The following is an 18,019-nucleotide window of genomic DNA, read 5'->3' as shown; positions in this document are numbered from 1 at the left end:
TTTGGAAGAACACAAGAATAAAACAACAACAGAAAAGTCAATACAGCAATGCAGATATTTTTTCTTTTGCGTTATGTATAGACAAATAAACATTTATTTTCTAGCAGCAAAATTATTTTTTATTTCAGGCCTCTCCAAGCAGGAATACTGAAAATGTTATTAGAGTTCTAAATATCAGTAAAAGACTATAAAACCTTAGACAATCCTTTTCAGCTGAAACTTCTTTATACTTAGCTTTCACTAGCTTTTAGGGCTTCATTGATGGGAGAAGAAAACAAAATCGGAACTGTTCCATGGGAAAATAAAGGGAAGAGGAAAGATAGTGCCTTATCAATTCTAACATAAACAAAACAGTTGAGAAGATTAGAAGTAATATTTGTCTACTGCACAATTTCTTCTGTCTACTTTAAAATATTAACATTTATATGCCACAAAAAACCTTTCTAAATTTTCAACCTTTCTATTTAATTTACCATCGAATTGCTGCCATTGTTTTGAAGGCTGTGTATGAGGTTTTGGTAGAACTTTGATTCAAGAAATCGTGGATAAGAATCTCTTTCCATGTGCATGTAAATTATTCTCTGTGCTTCTTCAAAACAGGACTGTGTTGGCTCTTGAATATTCCTTATAATTGCTTTCCTCGCAGGACTGTCAATGTTAATCTGAAACAGAAAAGAACACTACTCAAGTATCACTAAACATATGCAAAGGAAAGGTAAGGAAGATTGAACTTAGAGGACTTTTATTAAATGCCTTTTATTTATATCTTTTCATATACCCTTTAATTTCAAATCAGCACCTAACAAAAAACAATGATTTTAGCAGAGTGGATTTCTCCTTATACTGCCAGAAAATCCCATCTTATCCGTTGACCAATTTGCTCTTCTTTTGTTGTTTGATTTAGTAAGACGTATGTTAGTAGCTGGAGGAGTAGCTTGCTCCCTTGGGGACAAGAAGCGTGGGAGCTGTCTGAATTTCCCAGGTTGTCCCACATCCTTAATGGAAAAGCCAGCTTAAACCTGACTATTGTGATCAGTGGAGGTTGAGAGTAGTGGTAAAGTCATTGGTGGGCTCATATGCATAAAATAGGTCCTAGACTTCAAGCCTTAAGGAGGTTAAGTAAGATCCAAATACATACTATTTTAGGAGGGAGGAAAAATTATACATCTTTTTTTAAATGTCCTTATTTAAGGCCATATGTTTGATTGATGAATTTGTGGTTGACAATACTGACATTTCTTTTTTGGAAATACAAATGTCTTGCTGAGTTTCCTATAGCTGCACACACTAAAAATAAAGCAGAAAACCACCAAAAAAAAAGCATTTTCTTGCCAATTGTCACTTAAAACCAGCAGAGGGAACTTTCAAATTTCTTTAAGTTTTGTATTACTGGGAATGGTTTAGTCATTTAAAACAACAATTGCTCTCAGCCAGCATCTGAGGATGCAGCTGAGTTGGCTTTGGCTTGCCTTCAGTGTCAACAGGGAAGTTGCATTTTGAGATTCTATAATAATTTTATTGTCATGCATAAACCAGCCTGATTTTTCAGTTATGTTCAGTATGCCAGAAGCAGCAACAGCAAAGCCAGACTGAGCTTATTTTTTGCAAGGTAAGTAATAAGCTAGAATAGTTAAAGGTCATAAAGCATGACTGATTTTGCTGGAGAGACCCTTGTTTGTATAGTCACTTGTCAGGAAAATAAAATCACTCTCAAACATTTTGTATATAGATCTTCTCTGTTTTCCCTAAATCTTGTACTATTGGAAGCAGAAAACAATTCTGTCATGGAACCTTTATTTTAGCCCATTTTATAAAGGGGACAGCATTGGGTAGAGTTTTTGCTTTGTCTATTTATATTTACTCTTGCAAAGACCAGAGTTATATATACCTGTAACAATGGCATGATGCAAAAGCTATTGGAGTGATATCAATGGCTGCTGGATCAGATGCTGAAAAGATTAGAACAGATCCAAGAACTTGGTCATTAATCTAGTTTTGCCTTTTGCTTGTATCTTTGGTGGATATAGTTGAAGGATTTACCTATTGTCAAGATGTGAAGACAAGTATTAAAATTCTGTGTTCAAACATTTGAGGAGGGTGAATTGTTACAGTTTTCACTCTCAGTAATACAAGAGGTGTTTTCACTCCCTGGGTACCGGAGGTGCTTGGCATTTGTGAGCAGTATTACACACCAGGCATTTCTGTTTGAGGAGATAAAGTGAATGTGTTATTGTGTCACCTCTTTGGGAGCCTGGGGCTGAATGTAACTTGTAAAAAGTTTCCTGGCCATGGAAATCCTTTTCCTCTGTGATGTGATCTTCTTATAAGCTTCACAAGCAAGCCAGAATTCTATATTTTCATCACTGTGCTCTGTCTTCAAGTAGGTCTTGTAAATCACAGGCCCATCTGTAAATATTTCAGAAGCCAAATTTATGTACCATTATATATGCATTACCTTTAGAGTCCTTTGAAGGCAACAGAGATGTTTACAATGCAGTATATTTCTTGATTGTACACCTAAAAATATTCTTAATAGATTATGTTAAAGTAGGGAATTAAACACTCTAATTTACTCTGAAGCCCTACACCTCAACACTGCATTTTCCTGCACATGCAGAACTCCCTTTAGCTTCAATGGCATTTCACTATGCAGAGAAGAGACAGAGCACAGAAAACTTTATTCTTCATGGTCTCTGTGAACGCTATCAAACATATCCATACTGGCAAGTATTTTTAAATTCCAATTCCACTTTTCTACAGAAGATACCTAAATAGTATCAAATAATCATGTTTTGACTGATAAAATATGCTTTTCTTGGTGTAAGAACTTGGAGAAAAAACAGTTATTAGAAAAAGGAAATAACTTTTCTTGCTGCTGTAATAGAGTGAAGTAGAGCAGTTAAAAGAATACTGTCTTTAGCAAATAAGTGGTTCTGAACCTGAGGATGTCTTTGAAACACCTGACAATGGAGTTTGAGAGTGGCAACCAGTGAGATCTTGCTGAAGATTAAATTCCTGAAGTGTCATTAGACTTGCTTTGGATAGAATTAGGTGAGAGTCATTAAAATGCCTCTAGCCAGAAGACCATTCATGAAGCTTCACTCAGTGCTAGCAGTTGAGCAAGAGTGGTATTTGCAGTACAAAGATGTACTTTGAGGGTGAAGCCTAAGATAGGCAAATACTTCACCTGCCTTTCACAGAGAGCTGCAAATCCATCAGCTTTAATGTTTCTGGCTTTTCACTTGTGTACACTTTTGCACTTTCTGACTCTGTTAAGCATTTAGATGAATTCAAAATCAAGTAACAGCACCATCTAAGTGCAGTGAATGACGTATTTAAGAAGGGCAGCATCCACCTACTGCTGGAAGCTATCAGCATTTTATTTAAAGCAAGCTTTCTTGCTAGTGCAGCACTTGGGGCTTTCATGTTTCCAAACAGTGCCTGTCATCTGGCAGAAATGGTGATTGCTTGCATCCCTGCCTGCTTGTGCTGTAATTTTGTCTTTTAAGTGTTTTTTGTTGTGCACTTTCTCCCTGTGCTTTATCTGAAAACTCTTATATTTATATTATATATTTTATTGCATTATGTATTATATATATTTAATATATTATGTATATTATATATTATATATAAATATATTTGGTTGTTTAGTGGTAAAGATTGCAACGGCAAGATCTTTTTCTTTATAGTTGTACACAGAATGTACAAATTCTGTTAATCTTCTTGCTCTTTGTAGTTTATTTGCAGTTTGAAAATGATGCCGGTCCTTAGGAATAATCTTTAGAGGCTTGTGTTGTAACTCTGTACATGAGTTTCTCATCAGAGTTTTTTTTAAAAAGTAGTTCAGTAGTGATGTTCTACCACAAGAAATTTATGAGAAATGTGGAGAACTCTGAGCCCTCAATGAGGCAGGGAGATGCTGGAGTGAGAAAATTCAGATTTGCTACTGCAGTTACAGTTCTTTCCATACCTGAGATGAGGGTCTGAGTTATCTTCCAGGGCATTATGCTGTATAGATGTGCCATTAGGTATCGTGTCTTTGCCATCCACAGGATTTTCCAAGTCAACCTTTCTTTCATTTTCTTCTAATGTGTATTGCTATACAGTGTTCTAAGTGGGAATATGGCAGGTAAACCTGCCCCTATTATGGGTCTTTAAAAGAACTACGTGTCCTTGCAGAAATGGCAAGTTTGGGGAAACTTTTACAGCAAGCTATATTTATTTTCAGTTTTATGCATACTAAGCATGTCACACAAAGTTGGTTTTCATTAGTTGCATATAAACCAGTGTACATTATACTTCATGACTTATTGATTTTGCTTCGTAAGAATTTTTTTCAGTAATCTGCCTGGGAAACAAACATACAATTACTTACATTTACTTGCTAACAGCTTTTCAAAAGACTGGGACCATTGCAGCACTTCCTCCAAAGACACTCTTTAGAAATAAGGAGATTATTGTAGGATTAGCTGTGGTTCAATGCATAAAAAATTAACTGAAATTACATTAGTGAAAATCTGTCTCTAGTTTAAATAAGATCTGTATAAAACTTATATTTAAAAAGGTTTTACTGAGCATCCTAGTTCTTGTGCTTTTTAAGCTGAATCAAATATTCTTTCTGCTGTAACAAATGTAGTTCCATCTCAAGGTACTCTCATGTAGTTCTTCCAGATATGGCATTTGATTATTTAAATTGTGCTTAGGAGAAGCACAAGGAAAGTACTAGATTTCTAGATAGGAGCTTCTTTGGGACAGGAATCATTATATATACTTTATGAAATGTTGATGTTTGTATTTAGTAGCAAAGTCTTAAAGGGCTCAAGATCTTTTTGTAATATTTACAGGCCTTTGACATCTAAGTTGACTGATCAGCTGAGAGCTGAATATAAGCTCTAAACATAAGGTAAATAATACAAAGTTAGCACAATCTTGGTTGTAAGGGACTTCCATTTCTCTCTAGTTGTTTACAGTATAGTATGACACATTGTTACTAATCTAGACAGTTCTTGGTGGTGATTAAAATCAGATTTCTTTCTTTCATGTTTACTATTCTTAAGCAATAATTTCATAAGCTTGTAGGAGTCTCCTGCCTGATTCTGGGAAAAAGTATGGAAGTAGTGAGGTGAGAGACTAAACAATTTAAGGAAAAACAAATGTCTGAGGGCCAATAGCTCCATTCAAGTGCACGTAGCTCCATTTACACCAACTGATTTTTAAGTGTTGGAGTTATAGGACATCAATGCTGGTAACTTGGAAAAAATGCTTATGCTTATATTAGTAGAAGAAAACACAAGGGATATATTCCAGTGGGTGCTTTCCATTGTGCATCAGACAAACATGGGAGGATATCCCTCTTCATTGAGTATTTTGTTTTCATATGAGCTACAGTTTTGACAACAGCAGCTTAGTATCACAGAACACTTTTTAAAATTGTAGTTAAAAGTAAAACTGGCTTTGGTTTGAGTGCTGCGCGATGCTTCATAGATTTCTGCTGCACATCAGCCATTAGAAGCTTTGTATCTTTTTTATTGGTGAGCACCCATTTATATTTAATTTGATAAAATTCTCTATTTCTCTGAAAGAGTGCATGCTGGGACTCACTGATTGTTTTGTCAGGCTTTCCTGATCAGTCTGACCTGGTCAGAGAAATACATTGTAAGAGAATTTTGCACTATCATCTTCTGGTATCCATAAATCTCTAGTAGCTCTTGCCAGTAAAAGATACTGTTTTTTCCTTCTCATGGGCTATCAGCCTCTTCTCTATATAAAATCCTGAAGCATGTTGTTATGGGGAGTGAGAATCTTTATTTCTTTGAATGATTTTTGCTTTAAGAGCTGCTTCTGAGTCATATTCACTGTTACTGATGCAAATGTTTTTTCATTTCTGTCAGCAGTAACACTTGTATGCAGAATAAATGGCAATCTTTTCTGTCTTACTAAGCATCATCAGTGGGGCCATTGTATTTCTATTTCTGATTATTTGTCTTTACCATTAATCTGTGAAGCAGAATGAGTGCTGCCTGGTGGGGCAGCTGACACAGAGGAAAACCTTTTTACTTTTTTACTTAATTTTTAAAATTGGGAAAGTATAAACCAAATGTATATAACAAAGGCTGTTGTGGGTCTTGTGGGAGCTATCGTTCATTTATTATACCCTCTCCAGTGTGAGGAGTTCTCCTGGCTACTGCTACATGGGAGAGCAGTCCTAGTTCGGGAGGCACTTTTGGAAATGCTATGCTGTCTGGATTTCTGCCACTTAACGTCTCACAAACGGCAGTTTCGGGAGTCATTAAACACACCTCAGTATTGCTGTGGAGGACACAGCATGTTGGATGGAAGCATTTCATCACCCTGATGTGACACGCTGACCAAAAGTTTCAGCTATAATTGGCCTTCACTTAGGTTGGTGGCAGCTAAGGACTTGCAGGAGGAATATGGACATGTCTTTTATCCACCGTGTCTTCAAACTTTGCCAACAGTCTGAATTCTTCTAAATGTCTTACAAGTTGTTCACAGGCTCAAATCTGGACTTAACTCAAGGATTAGTTTAGGCCTATACCTATTTAATATAAAAGGTTTCCACTGGGATGTACCTTTCTACCACTAGGGAAATGGCACTTGGTTCTTTCTGTGCTGTAAAGGAATTGGACATATGAAGGTGATCAGCAGGGGTACTTGTGAAGATGTTGCACTTTCTTGCATGATTTCAAGCTTGCAAAGTAAACTTCCACTCTGAATTTTGGTATTTTTTGTCTGTCCTACTCAGCTGCACATACTGCAGAACATAAACAGCTCATTGGTACTTACTTAGAACTGATCCCATTTCTTCTGCAAAGCCAACAAGTACTTGGACTCATCCTCCTAAACATGAAAAATATGTGAGTTTTAAAGCTGCTGTGCTCAGTTCTGGCTGTCTTATACTCCACTTGTAATTAAGTCTCCATATAGCAGTGCAACCAGTTCTAGCAGTATAACACATCTAATCTTTATCTATGAGCCATGGCTGAAGCATTAGACTAAAATATCTTTTTGAATTTTGCAAAACCTTAAAAATAATTGTAAAAAAAAATCAAGTAGTCAAATGGGTGTACCTCCCTCTTTGCTTCTCTGATTTTGAAAGGAGATTACAAGTTTGAACCTGACCCAAAGCAGAGAGGCATATTTTCCCTGAAAGTTCAGGGTGACCTGAATTGGAGATCAGAATTCAATGTGAACTGGACAATACTGAGTAAATTAAGTGTCTGAGATTAACACTGATATTTGTCCAGCAAATATCTCAAAGTCAATTAAGAAATACTAGAACATTTGCTTTTGTATAGAGATTATATCTATAAGAACGGGTGTAATATCTTATTGGTTATGAGGCAGTCAAGAATATGGTTGTCTGAAAAACAAGGTATAAAAAAAAACTATCTTGCAACCTCGAGTATGTTTATTTTTTCTCCTTTGGCTTTCAAGTGATGCCAAATTATTTGCCAAGTTTACATAGAACAGTAAGTAAGTTTGTATAGACCCGCCTGAAATAACAACAATAGTTTTTATTTATTTAAACTCTGTTTCTTTCAGGTCTGTACATAGTACTCTTAACATGAATTTTTTCATTCAAACTGAACACAGAACAAGACTGTATCTCCCATAATTCTGAACCTGTGAAATCACAGCATTTACCTTTAGTCTTATTTTCCTTATTTCCCTGACATCTATATCCAGTTTTGCATTTTGCCCCTCAGATTTCCTACAGAGTACTGATAACTTCAACCTGCTGCTCATGATCCCTGCAGCCCTGTAGGACTGCTAGTGTCTATTGCCTGTTTCCTACGTATGTGAAGATCTCTTAAGTATGCTGTCTGCTTGCTTTCTGTATGACTTCTTCTGCACTTACCTTTTCATTAACATTTACTCATCTCACCCTCTGCCTGAAAGTAATATTTTAAAACTACATAATATTGCATATTTAAGATAACATACTAAAAGTCTGGCTTATGGTTATTGCTTATCACCTTTAGACTGTTTTGCCCAATACCCTCCATTTTGGGTGTTTTCTTGTTGAAATCAGCAGTCTTTACTGAATAAAAAGCATGAAGAACAGCCTTGTGGCATTTTTGAGAGCTGAAGAAGCTTACGTAGGTTGTCTGCTATACAGAAATGCTCCATGAATATAAGATTAAGCAATATTGAGTCATCTAGTTCAGCTACTTCAAAAAAAATTCAGTGTCAATCAGTAACTTTTTTTCTCCAAGCGATTGCTGCATGAAGTGACATTTGTACAAGGAAATGTTATTGTGCTTAGGAACCATTTTGAGTTGGAAGCTTTAAACAAATGCTGTTCTGCAGGGCTTGTTGAGTATACACATTTGCCAAACATATATGCAGGGCTTTGTGGTTTTCTTATTTTTTTATTAGAAACATTTTCTAATAGACTGAGAAATAAAGCATGCTGATTTTATCTTTTTCAGTGCTGCTTTGGAATATCTCCTTTCCTCTGAAGTATAGTCTGTGCTCCATTAGTCTAATGTCGCTTGCTTCTGCTGGCAATAGTCTTAGTCTTAAAATAAGGCAGGAATAGTACACAAAGCTACTACATGCCATTGAACAACTTATGTCAGTTTTGAACTGGCTGATCTTCACAAGTGCAGCCTGTGACATTATCAGTATTATTGTCTCATCTTTTATTGTAGATGGCTGCCCATTTACATCGTTGCTTAATACAGCTTTGCAATGTTTGGCTAACTAGATTTGGATCATGTTTTGGAGCTCTTTTCATCTGATAGATATAAATAACGTGTAGTAACTTTTTTGTTTGCTCATTATAAGTCTTTCTTGCCACAAGGCTGCAAGTACTTTTATGTGTATGAACTATGCTTCCTGCAGGTATTGTAATCCAAAACTAAGTCACATGGTTACTGCTCTTTCACAGAAGAAATATAAGCCTATCTAATATTAAATAAATCCTGTCTGTAAATGATATAAGCAATACTGATCTGGAAATGACTATTTAACTCTGATTATATTTTAGATGAGAAAAATATCAGGAGAACTTCTTTGATAGATCCAAGAACTAGATCTCTTTATTTTTCAAACTACAACACACATTTTGATTTTTTCAACATCTTTATACTATGCCAGTGAATGTGCAAAATCCTTAATGTCACAGTTTTTGGAAGGCAGTGTAGGTTTCAGAAGAGCCTTCAGAGAGAAACCTCTGTATGAAAATTCTAATTAATTGCCTTCTGCAATGCTGTTTAGCTTAGTTTGTACTATGGGTATTACACAAAATGTTCACTTATAAATAGGGATAAGGTTGTTTATACATCAGATAAATTTCTAAAATTAATGCCTTTGCTGTGATGAGATAACATGCCAAGAGAAAAAGTGGTCTCTCCCTGCCTATGCTATATGTTTCTGTTAATATTTCAAAGTAAAAAGCAATATACTTACAGTAACTCCTCCTGGATTGTTTCCCCTGGTTAAAAAGTTTTATTTAGTAGTTGCATTTGTAGGAATAGTTTTCCAAATTCCTTGACCTGTTCTTTTTCTTTATTATTTTCATGTAGAAGATCTTACTACCCTTTGGCTGTGTCTATACTGCTCATGTTAGTGCCTGACTGCTTTCTTATACATACCATGGGCAAACAGTGGCTGTGGTTTCTATCAAAAAGTTTGATTGGACTCTGATGCTCCACTGATAGAGGTTGTTTGCTTTGAAATTATCTTGACATCTCTACCGATCAGCTGTAATGAAAAAAAAGCTGTATTTTACTTCACTGAAATCTTGCATGTCTTGTCCAAGTTTTGTGACTAATATTTTCCATCCCTTTATCGAAGTTCTTTGTATGAAATCTAAAGTCCGTGTTGAAATAAAATGGAAGGCAAAAGTACTTTTGCACTAAAACTAAATTTCATTTTCTTACAGGCAGCATTATGAAGAAGTTTGGATTGTCACTGGGGAGCCTTTATTTTCTGCTCTGACCCCTTAGTGTGATGCTTTTTTTTTTTTATTTGTATGAGATCCTCTGTAATCTTTCTCATAACTGTTGCTGGGGTATGGCTTAATTTTAAGTTGAGACTCATGTTACTTGTTTCACTTGTTCTTTAGTCCAGTGTTTCAAAGCAGCCATGCAGTGCAATAGCAGGAAGTTGATCTGTTATGCCAGTGGTAGACTCATCTGTAGCGATACTGTGACTTTGGGAGTAAACACTAGCTCAACTAGTTATTGTAAGTTAGCTACACAAGGGGGTGGGGGGAAAAAATCTTTCTAGAAGGCTTTCTGTCTTTCCTGGGGGCAGTTGTGATTTCTGGGGATTTAACAGTGTCTACAAAGCACAGACTGTGTCAGGAGGGAAAGGCTGGTCTTCTCCCTACTTCATCTGACAGCCAGCTGTGTGCAGTGTGCAACGTTTCTTTCAATCTTATCTCTGTTTTAACTCGACTTTCTTTTTGTCTTACCATGCCTCCAAGGCCAAGCATAAACTGTGTAGTATTTGAACTTCAGTTGAAGTTAGAGCCTGCAGTAATATAGTATGCTTATTTATTTTATTGCAGCTCACTCTACTGGTATATAGGTCTAGAGCAGAAAGATGTACATCTGTTTTCCAAGATTCTGCTGTGGAGGAAACAGTGCATAAGGAGAGTGCGTAAGAGACTGCCTGGAAGGAACTCACCACTGCATTTGGCCTGTGCTTATGGAAAGGGAGGGACAAACAGCACAATGCAATCTATTTTCTATAGATTGTTATTTCATTAAATCTTATTTTGTGTTGTTCATACCTTCACGCAGATTTTGGAGTATTTTGTTCCATTTCTACACTAGGAATGAGCAGGGGCAAATATCTATGTAATGTCACTTGACTTAATTATTCAAGTAATCACAATAGTGATGCAATCCAACTTTCTCATGTCTTCTCAAAAATACTTCTAACACCTACACATACAGGCAGTTATATACTAAAAGCATTTGAGGGAAATAACTTTGGCTTAAACATGACAAGCTAAAAATGGCCATAAATAATCTTAGTTTTAGAACTACTTAAATCGATACTTTTTTTTCTTTTTTCTTTTTAAAAGGCACTACACAAATAAATGTGACACTGGAGAGTTATATAATGTTATATATATATGTTATATAATGTTATATATAATTATGTTGATAGTCTACACTAGTGACTTGAATGGATATTTATTTGATTTACATATATTGTGTAAAAAACTTGTGTGTATACATATGTACATTGAAAGTTCTTTTGCAAAAGCTTAAGTATATTTTATGTCTACAGTAAATTTTATGAGCATTAAAGGATAGCTCAACTAAAATCTTGGTATTAAAATGGATGATAATGAACTCTTTAGGACTTTTTTTCTATCATCAACTGATGCTCATTATCAGGACACCCTATATGAGATCATCTCTTTGTAAATTTAAATTGTTCAGTGACTGAGGATCAGTAACCAGTGACTTTATTGTCAAATATTTTCATTTACATATTACAGACATTGAAAAACACTGTAATATTGCTTAAAATTGAAATAAACTTTTGTTTTTTTCATTTTCCATAAGCTTGTTTTTACTATTAAACTGAAGCTAATACTTCTCCAAACCTCCCCTTAACTTGAACAGTGGTAGGATATTTCAGTACAGGATTTGTTGCTTATTTCACTCTGCAGTTTTGTTGCATTCTTGACCATGATCTAAAGAATCATTTAGAATCATAGAATCATAGAATAGTTAGGCTTGGAAAGGATCTTAAGATCATCCAGTTCCAATCCCCATGCCATGGGCAGGGAAACCTCACACTAAACCTTGTCACCCAAGAACACTTAGTAGGTATCTGCAGGCACTGAAGATATGCCTGAGTGTCTTAAATGATTGACTTGCTGGTAAATCTATCCTTGGATTAGTGCAGAGGAATTGTAAAACCAGAGATTTTGGCTGGCTGGAAAGCTCCCAAAGACTGAAAGGTCCTGAAGGGCTATTGATATGTTCCTGTCTGCCATCACTGTGCCTCCCAGCCACTATGATGACTCTATCTTCTTTCTCTTGACAGGACTGCTACCATTCAAGTTGTTGCAAATATGATTTTACAACTTGTTTCTCTGAGTCAGCTGCTTTCCATTGCCATTCTTTCATAAAATGTTACCTTTCTACTTCCCTTCTCAGAGTATTTAAAGCACATAGGAGTGGAGGGTTTATTCATTAACCAGACATGGTGCTCTATTGGAAAGTTACACGACTGAATCAAAATCATACTCTTTCTCTTATTACATAGATATTCCACTAGATGTCATCTGGGCTCACACTGAAGGGGAATGTATAACCTCCATGTGCATCAAACTGTGGTCTTGTAAGAGTGGATGTGGGTGCAGGCTCTGGGAAAACTGTAGTTTCATTGTCATGAATGATTTCATTTAGCCTGAAAGAGGCTTCTTATTCAGATGAGACAGTGAGACAAGCAAGTAGCTGGGACATAGGCTGAACAAACTGTTTAACATGTCTTCTTATATGACCTTGTTCCTTTGAATTCCTTATGTTTTCCACATGGATGGGTGCAGACCAAATATAGTGTCAAGAGGGCATGTGCTATGTAGGAATCAATTATTGCTTGGATCATTCAGTAGCTGAGTTGGACATGCTTTTCTGAACATCCCCTTCCTCCCCTGCCCTGAGCCAAATCAGAAAGCCAAAGTATCAAAACTGTGAAAATGGCTCTGTCATATCACAGCTGCTGAACTTGTTAGCTGTTCTGACCTGTGACCCCCCACCTGGGAATTAATTATTAGTTGCAGCTAGTTCAGACAGTATAATAGAATCACAGAAACATAGAATAGTGAGAACTAGAAAAGACTTTAAGATCATCTAGCTCCAAACCCCCTGCCATGGGCAGCGACACCTCACACTAAAACATGTTACCCAAGATTCCATCCAACCTGGCCTTGAGCACTGCAGGGATATAAGTTGATGTCATGGTTTGAGCATGTTTTGAGGGTGTTTTTGTTCAAGGTTTTTTCCAGCCAGGTGGAGGAGGGGAGTCCGGGAGGAAGGAGAGACAGGACACCTGACCCAGGCTAGTCAATGAGGTATTCCATACCATAGCACGTGATGCCCAGGATGCATACTGGGAAAGAGAAGGCTGGAGGGGTAGAGCTCTGGAGGAAAATGGAGGAGGGAGCACATGGTGCTCGGCCGGGCAGGGTGGAGTGAGTTATGGGTCAGTGGCTGGTGGGGTGTTGTATTCTTTTCACTTGCTGTTTGCTGTGTCATTATTATTTGTAGTGGTAATGGCAGTGGTGATTCTGTGTTATGCTCTAGCAATTAAACCGTTCTTATCTCAATCTGTGGGGGCTACATTCTTTGGATTCTCCTTCCTAACTCTCCGGGAGTTGGGGGACTTGGTTTAAACCACGACAGTTGACCATCTTGACTGCAACAATTTTTTTCTGGGAGCATTATCCTCACTGATGGGTTCTTGTTCAGTCTTATATTTCCTTTTCCGTTTTCACTACTTGCCTAGTAGCATCTTTGTTCATTCTCATACCTTCTCTTTATTTTTCCTCTTGCCATTATAATCATTCTTTCCTATTTGTGTTTCTATTTTAGTGCTCTTCTACTCAGTAATTCTCACCCTCCTACATCAGTTTTGCACTAGTGAATGTGGAAGTAATGTCTGTCTCACTTTCTGGGTTGGACCCATTCTTTCCATCTACCCACATACTCCCTTGCTTGCACATTGCTACCCTTTCTCTCCTGCAGCTCACCTATGCACTGGCATTCATGAATGTAGGAACAGTGTTTTCTGGGGCTTGCCTGGTGTACTGTGTATTCCTGATTCAGTGTCTTACAAGGGCATTTTAAATAGGAGCATTGAGGATGTGCCTAGAGATCGAGGGCCAAGCACAGAACAAGCAGTAAAATGTTAAGAGGCCTTTGTTAACCTTGAGGACAGCACAATGTACATACTCTACTCTAGGTGCTGCTCATCCTTATTGCTGTTTAAGTGGGAATAATATAAAAATAATGGATCAATTGTCTTGCTTTTTCACTTAGTTCATCCATTGATATTTATAGTAGATGGTCCTGTTCCTATGCTTGCATCTTGGTGGTTTTGATCAGATTCTGCTGAGAACTTTCTTGCTATATAATTGAAAATAGCTTCAAGAAAAGTTAGGTTCAGGATGCAGCACAGATCTGTTTACAAGGGAACAGGTAACAGTGTTCATAGTTTCGACGCCTTACTCTAGGCCACAACAAGCAAGAAATTGCAGCTATAAAGATAATGAAGTAGTTTCTGGTGGAAACACAAGTAGGCATTGCCTGTTAGTAGTCACTGACTTTAAGAACTTGAGTAGTTTCTATATTCATGGCTTCAGGTTTTATCTATAAGGTTGGACAAATCTTAAGTTGTGACCAGTGTCAGTAGACTCTATCAACAGTCATCTGCTGAGTGACAACTGACTGAAGTCTAGATAGCACTTCTGAAAGCTTTTCCTCAGCTGTATGACCTTTCTCTTTCCTTTTTTGAAAAGCTGTGATATCATTATATGAGCCCCTGATATTCTGCAACTGAAGTAGAAAAGGAAATCATGTGACTGGAAGCTTGGACTACTTTTTGCATGAACTTTCAACCCTCTCATTTAAACAGACTTCAGAGAGGTGAATACTGTGGTTTGAATACAAAGCATTGCGTGCCCTCAGCTCTCTGTCAGACTCTGCATACGCACTTGCATAAAAGCTCAGCAAAGCTACTCACAAAGGCTACTTACACTCCTTGCAAGCATATTCATTTTGAAGATGCCAGTTGTATATCTTGCAGTTGTTTAGTGCAAAGTTATTGATTACAGTTTGGTTCAAATTGGTCACAGTATTTGAACATGTTAGTTCTGTGCCTCCTCTCCTGCAGATGTTTGTTCCAGCACATGAGCAGTTCCTGGCAGGACTTTGGGCTTTGTTTGAACATCTTGAGTGTGTTCACTATTTCCTCAGACTGTCATGGGCAAGCATGCTGTCTTTCTCAAATTCTGTTCAATAGCAAGTCTCTATGTCTAACGATGGCTTCTTGAGCTTCATTGTTGACAAACCATTTGCTGCAGTAAATACAGTACCATAATTTCCGTAAGTAGTATGAAATTCATGGGTTACAAATTACAATTATGCAAAGAGTGTTTATTTTTATTTATTTTTAAAGGTTGTCCTCTAATAGCAGAAGCCCTCCACCCACAGTAACTTGAGAAAAAGCCAAAATCCCTTCTGACTCAAGTGATTTCAAGTTTGTAGGCAATTGTACTGTTACTTTAACAATGTTTCTTTTCAGTTTGTTAAACAGCCAAAGTACTAATCTGCTCTGTTTCTTTCTGTACACAAGTCTAGAATGATTCTGTAAGGTTTATATTTGTGTATTTAATTTTTTACTCAAGCTATTTTTAATTTTAGTCTTGGAAAGGACCATGTGAAAGCTGGTCACTGAACTTGTGGTGATATGTGCTTTAAGGCTGTCTACTGCTTAGGCTGTTTGAAGAAATTCGAGGGAAGTAGTCAGTAGATTTTAAATGTTGATCATATTTGGGGTCTTTCAAGAAAACTTTTTCTGGGGTTGCTCTGAGATATGAGGTGAAATGAGTTTACTTCCAAAGTAAGCACATTAGTTCTTAGTTGATGTAAATCTTCTTTTTGTGACTAAAACCTTTGAGGCTGTATTTACCCAAATAAAGCCAGGGGATAACCTTAACTTCTCTCTGACTTTACTTCTGATCACCCAAGACAAATTTAAATAATCCAATTAATATTAAGCAAGAACTTATATTGCAATTTCTGCCCATGTTTAATGATTAAAGATTTATTTTCAAAAATTTCATTTATAGGCATTACACTCCTAGATACAATCCACCTATATCTCCAAACAGAAGATGAGAACATCTAAATTTTCCACCTATTGTCATCTATTTTTGTTTTTCAGACTCGTTTCACAATCATAAAGGAAATGACATCCGGAAAGACTGTTAAGTCAGAACGTGGGCAGGGGTGAGTAGCACTTAAGGGCCTAAGGTGATGAATTTGTACTACTTCAGCATCTGAGCTTTAATTTTCTCCTTCCTTCACTGTGTATATTGATGGGATGTCTCTACTGAAACATCTTGTCAAGGTATGGGAGAGAATGACAATACGTTGTACCATGATTTTAGTGACATTTGGGATAATATTAAAAATACTTTTTTCAGGGAATGCATTTAAGAAGGTTTTCTAAATTGGTGAGGTTAGTCTTCTAAGCTCATATTCAGGGTCTGCTGTACTCTTGAGCCTTCCTATAAGGAAAACTTCTCTCTGCAGGAGGGAGAAGTAATTCACTTCAAAAGTACACATTCAGATGGTAGAATGATTGATTTTTACACTGAAACACTGAGAAAAAATGAAAGTATGCCTTTCAGGGGTAAGGTAGAACACATAAAAGAAGCCTGAGTCACTACTGTCAAATATTAATGCTTCTCCATGTACTGCGTCCTGTTTTCCTATACTGATCTGTAGCTGATGGCCAGTCTGATGCAGCAGTTTTTCTTAGGGTCTGTGAATGGAACAGCAAATTTCCTGTATAGTATATTTTTTTCCAAAAAAGGAAACCTAAATTTTGTTTAAAAAAATATAATCAAATAAGTTGTATGACACACATATTAAATATTTTAATAAGTTCTGGATCACAGTCAGAGCCAGATTGCTCTGGAAAGTTTTATCAAAAACTAACTAATAATTAACTCAGCCTACCATATGTTGAAAAAGGACAGTTTCCCTCAGCTGCCTACCAATTTATTTACAAGATAGATAGTAAATAGAGCTTGCATTCACAAGTCTCTTCTTTGAGTGTGGGAAGTTTCCAAGGAGGCATGTTTTCCGTATTCAATGTGTAACATGTCCTGTTTTGGAAGAGTCTGCCATATTGGGCAGGGTACAACCCACAGTTGTGAAACCAAGCTGCAATACTGAGGTTATTTATGTGCATGGGTGGGAGGAGAAGATGAATAGGATCACAGATAACTTGATATGGTGCATGGGTATTGTAAATGAACCAGGGCTCACAGAAAATACTGAGTCCTTAATCTCTTTCATCTGTATACTCTGCTGATTTTCTGAGTCCAAAGAACCTCTATTTAGGCCACATTTCCAAAAAAGAATTCACTGCAAAATAAGCATTGTATACTGCATTTTGAGAAAGAGATTTTGAAGAAATGATAGGAATACCTATCTCTGGACTATTTTAAAGCATGTAAATATTGTTAAGTGCCTTAAAGTACAGTAAAATTTCTTTTGGTTGTACCATTGAATTATTACTTCTTCCTTCTATAAAGTAGATTAGTATGGATGACACTATAAATTGCTACAAAATACTTCCAGATCTCTTGAACCTTGTTTAAGCAACCAGCGTTGTATAGCCCTGCTATAGCAACAGACACATAATACTAGGCTTACAGTGGCATCCTGGAGACAGCTCTGAATTTGTGATACATGTTTTTTGCTTGGTGAAACATGGTCATGTTGCCATGGACACTGGAGTGGGCTGGAATATCTCTGGAATTAATAACCTGTGTGATTGACCTTCCTGGTAGTTTTCAGATTCCTATTGCAGACAAGGTGACTTAGAAATGTACTAAGGTTGGGTTGTAAGGAGCAGAATAGTTCCTTTTTAGGGAAAAATAACCTTTCTGTTCTCACAATGTACCAAATCGTGAACCAGGAGAGGGCTTGTGGAAGAGAGTGAAAAGTCCCTTTTTCCTTCCTGGTCAATTCTAACTCTGTAATACAAAGGTATGCTCCCTGAGAGCTGTGTTAGTTTCTTTTAGAGGGCTCTAATCAATATGTTATATCATGTGTCACTTCCTCACACTTTCCTGTTCAGCTGGACCCAGTGACTCTTTAGAGAAGGTCATGGTGAATGGAGCCAGGCAGCATCTGCGGATACCTGAGCAGCTCTGGTGGCTTAGTGAAAAGATACGCTCTGCACAGTGCAAGGTCACTGGGTGCAGTGGTAATAAGCAGTGACT

General features: G+C 36.9%; 1 protein-coding gene across 1 annotated transcript; it reads right to left on the bottom strand.

Moving 5' to 3' along the window:
* Positions 1 to 464: 464 nt before the first annotated feature.
* On the bottom strand, positions 465 to 6,857 carry RGS13 (regulator of G protein signaling 13). Its single transcript, XM_005142895.3, has 4 exons — positions 6,808 to 6,857; positions 4,376 to 4,437; positions 2,240 to 2,406; positions 465 to 662 (listed from the first exon to the last, which is right to left on the bottom strand). The coding sequence occupies exons 1-4, from the start codon at positions 6,855 to 6,857 to the stop codon at positions 465 to 467; spliced, it is 477 nt and encodes a 158-aa protein (XP_005142952.3).
* Between the last annotated feature and the right edge of the window lie 11,162 nt (positions 6,858 to 18,019).

The sequence above is a fragment of the Melopsittacus undulatus genome, chromosome 6 (genome assembly GCF_012275295.1).
Source record: "Melopsittacus undulatus isolate bMelUnd1 chromosome 6, bMelUnd1.mat.Z, whole genome shotgun sequence".
NCBI classification, from domain to species: Eukaryota; Metazoa; Chordata; class Aves; order Psittaciformes; family Psittaculidae; genus Melopsittacus; species Melopsittacus undulatus.
This window is presented reverse-complemented; position numbering and strand designations above follow the sequence as displayed.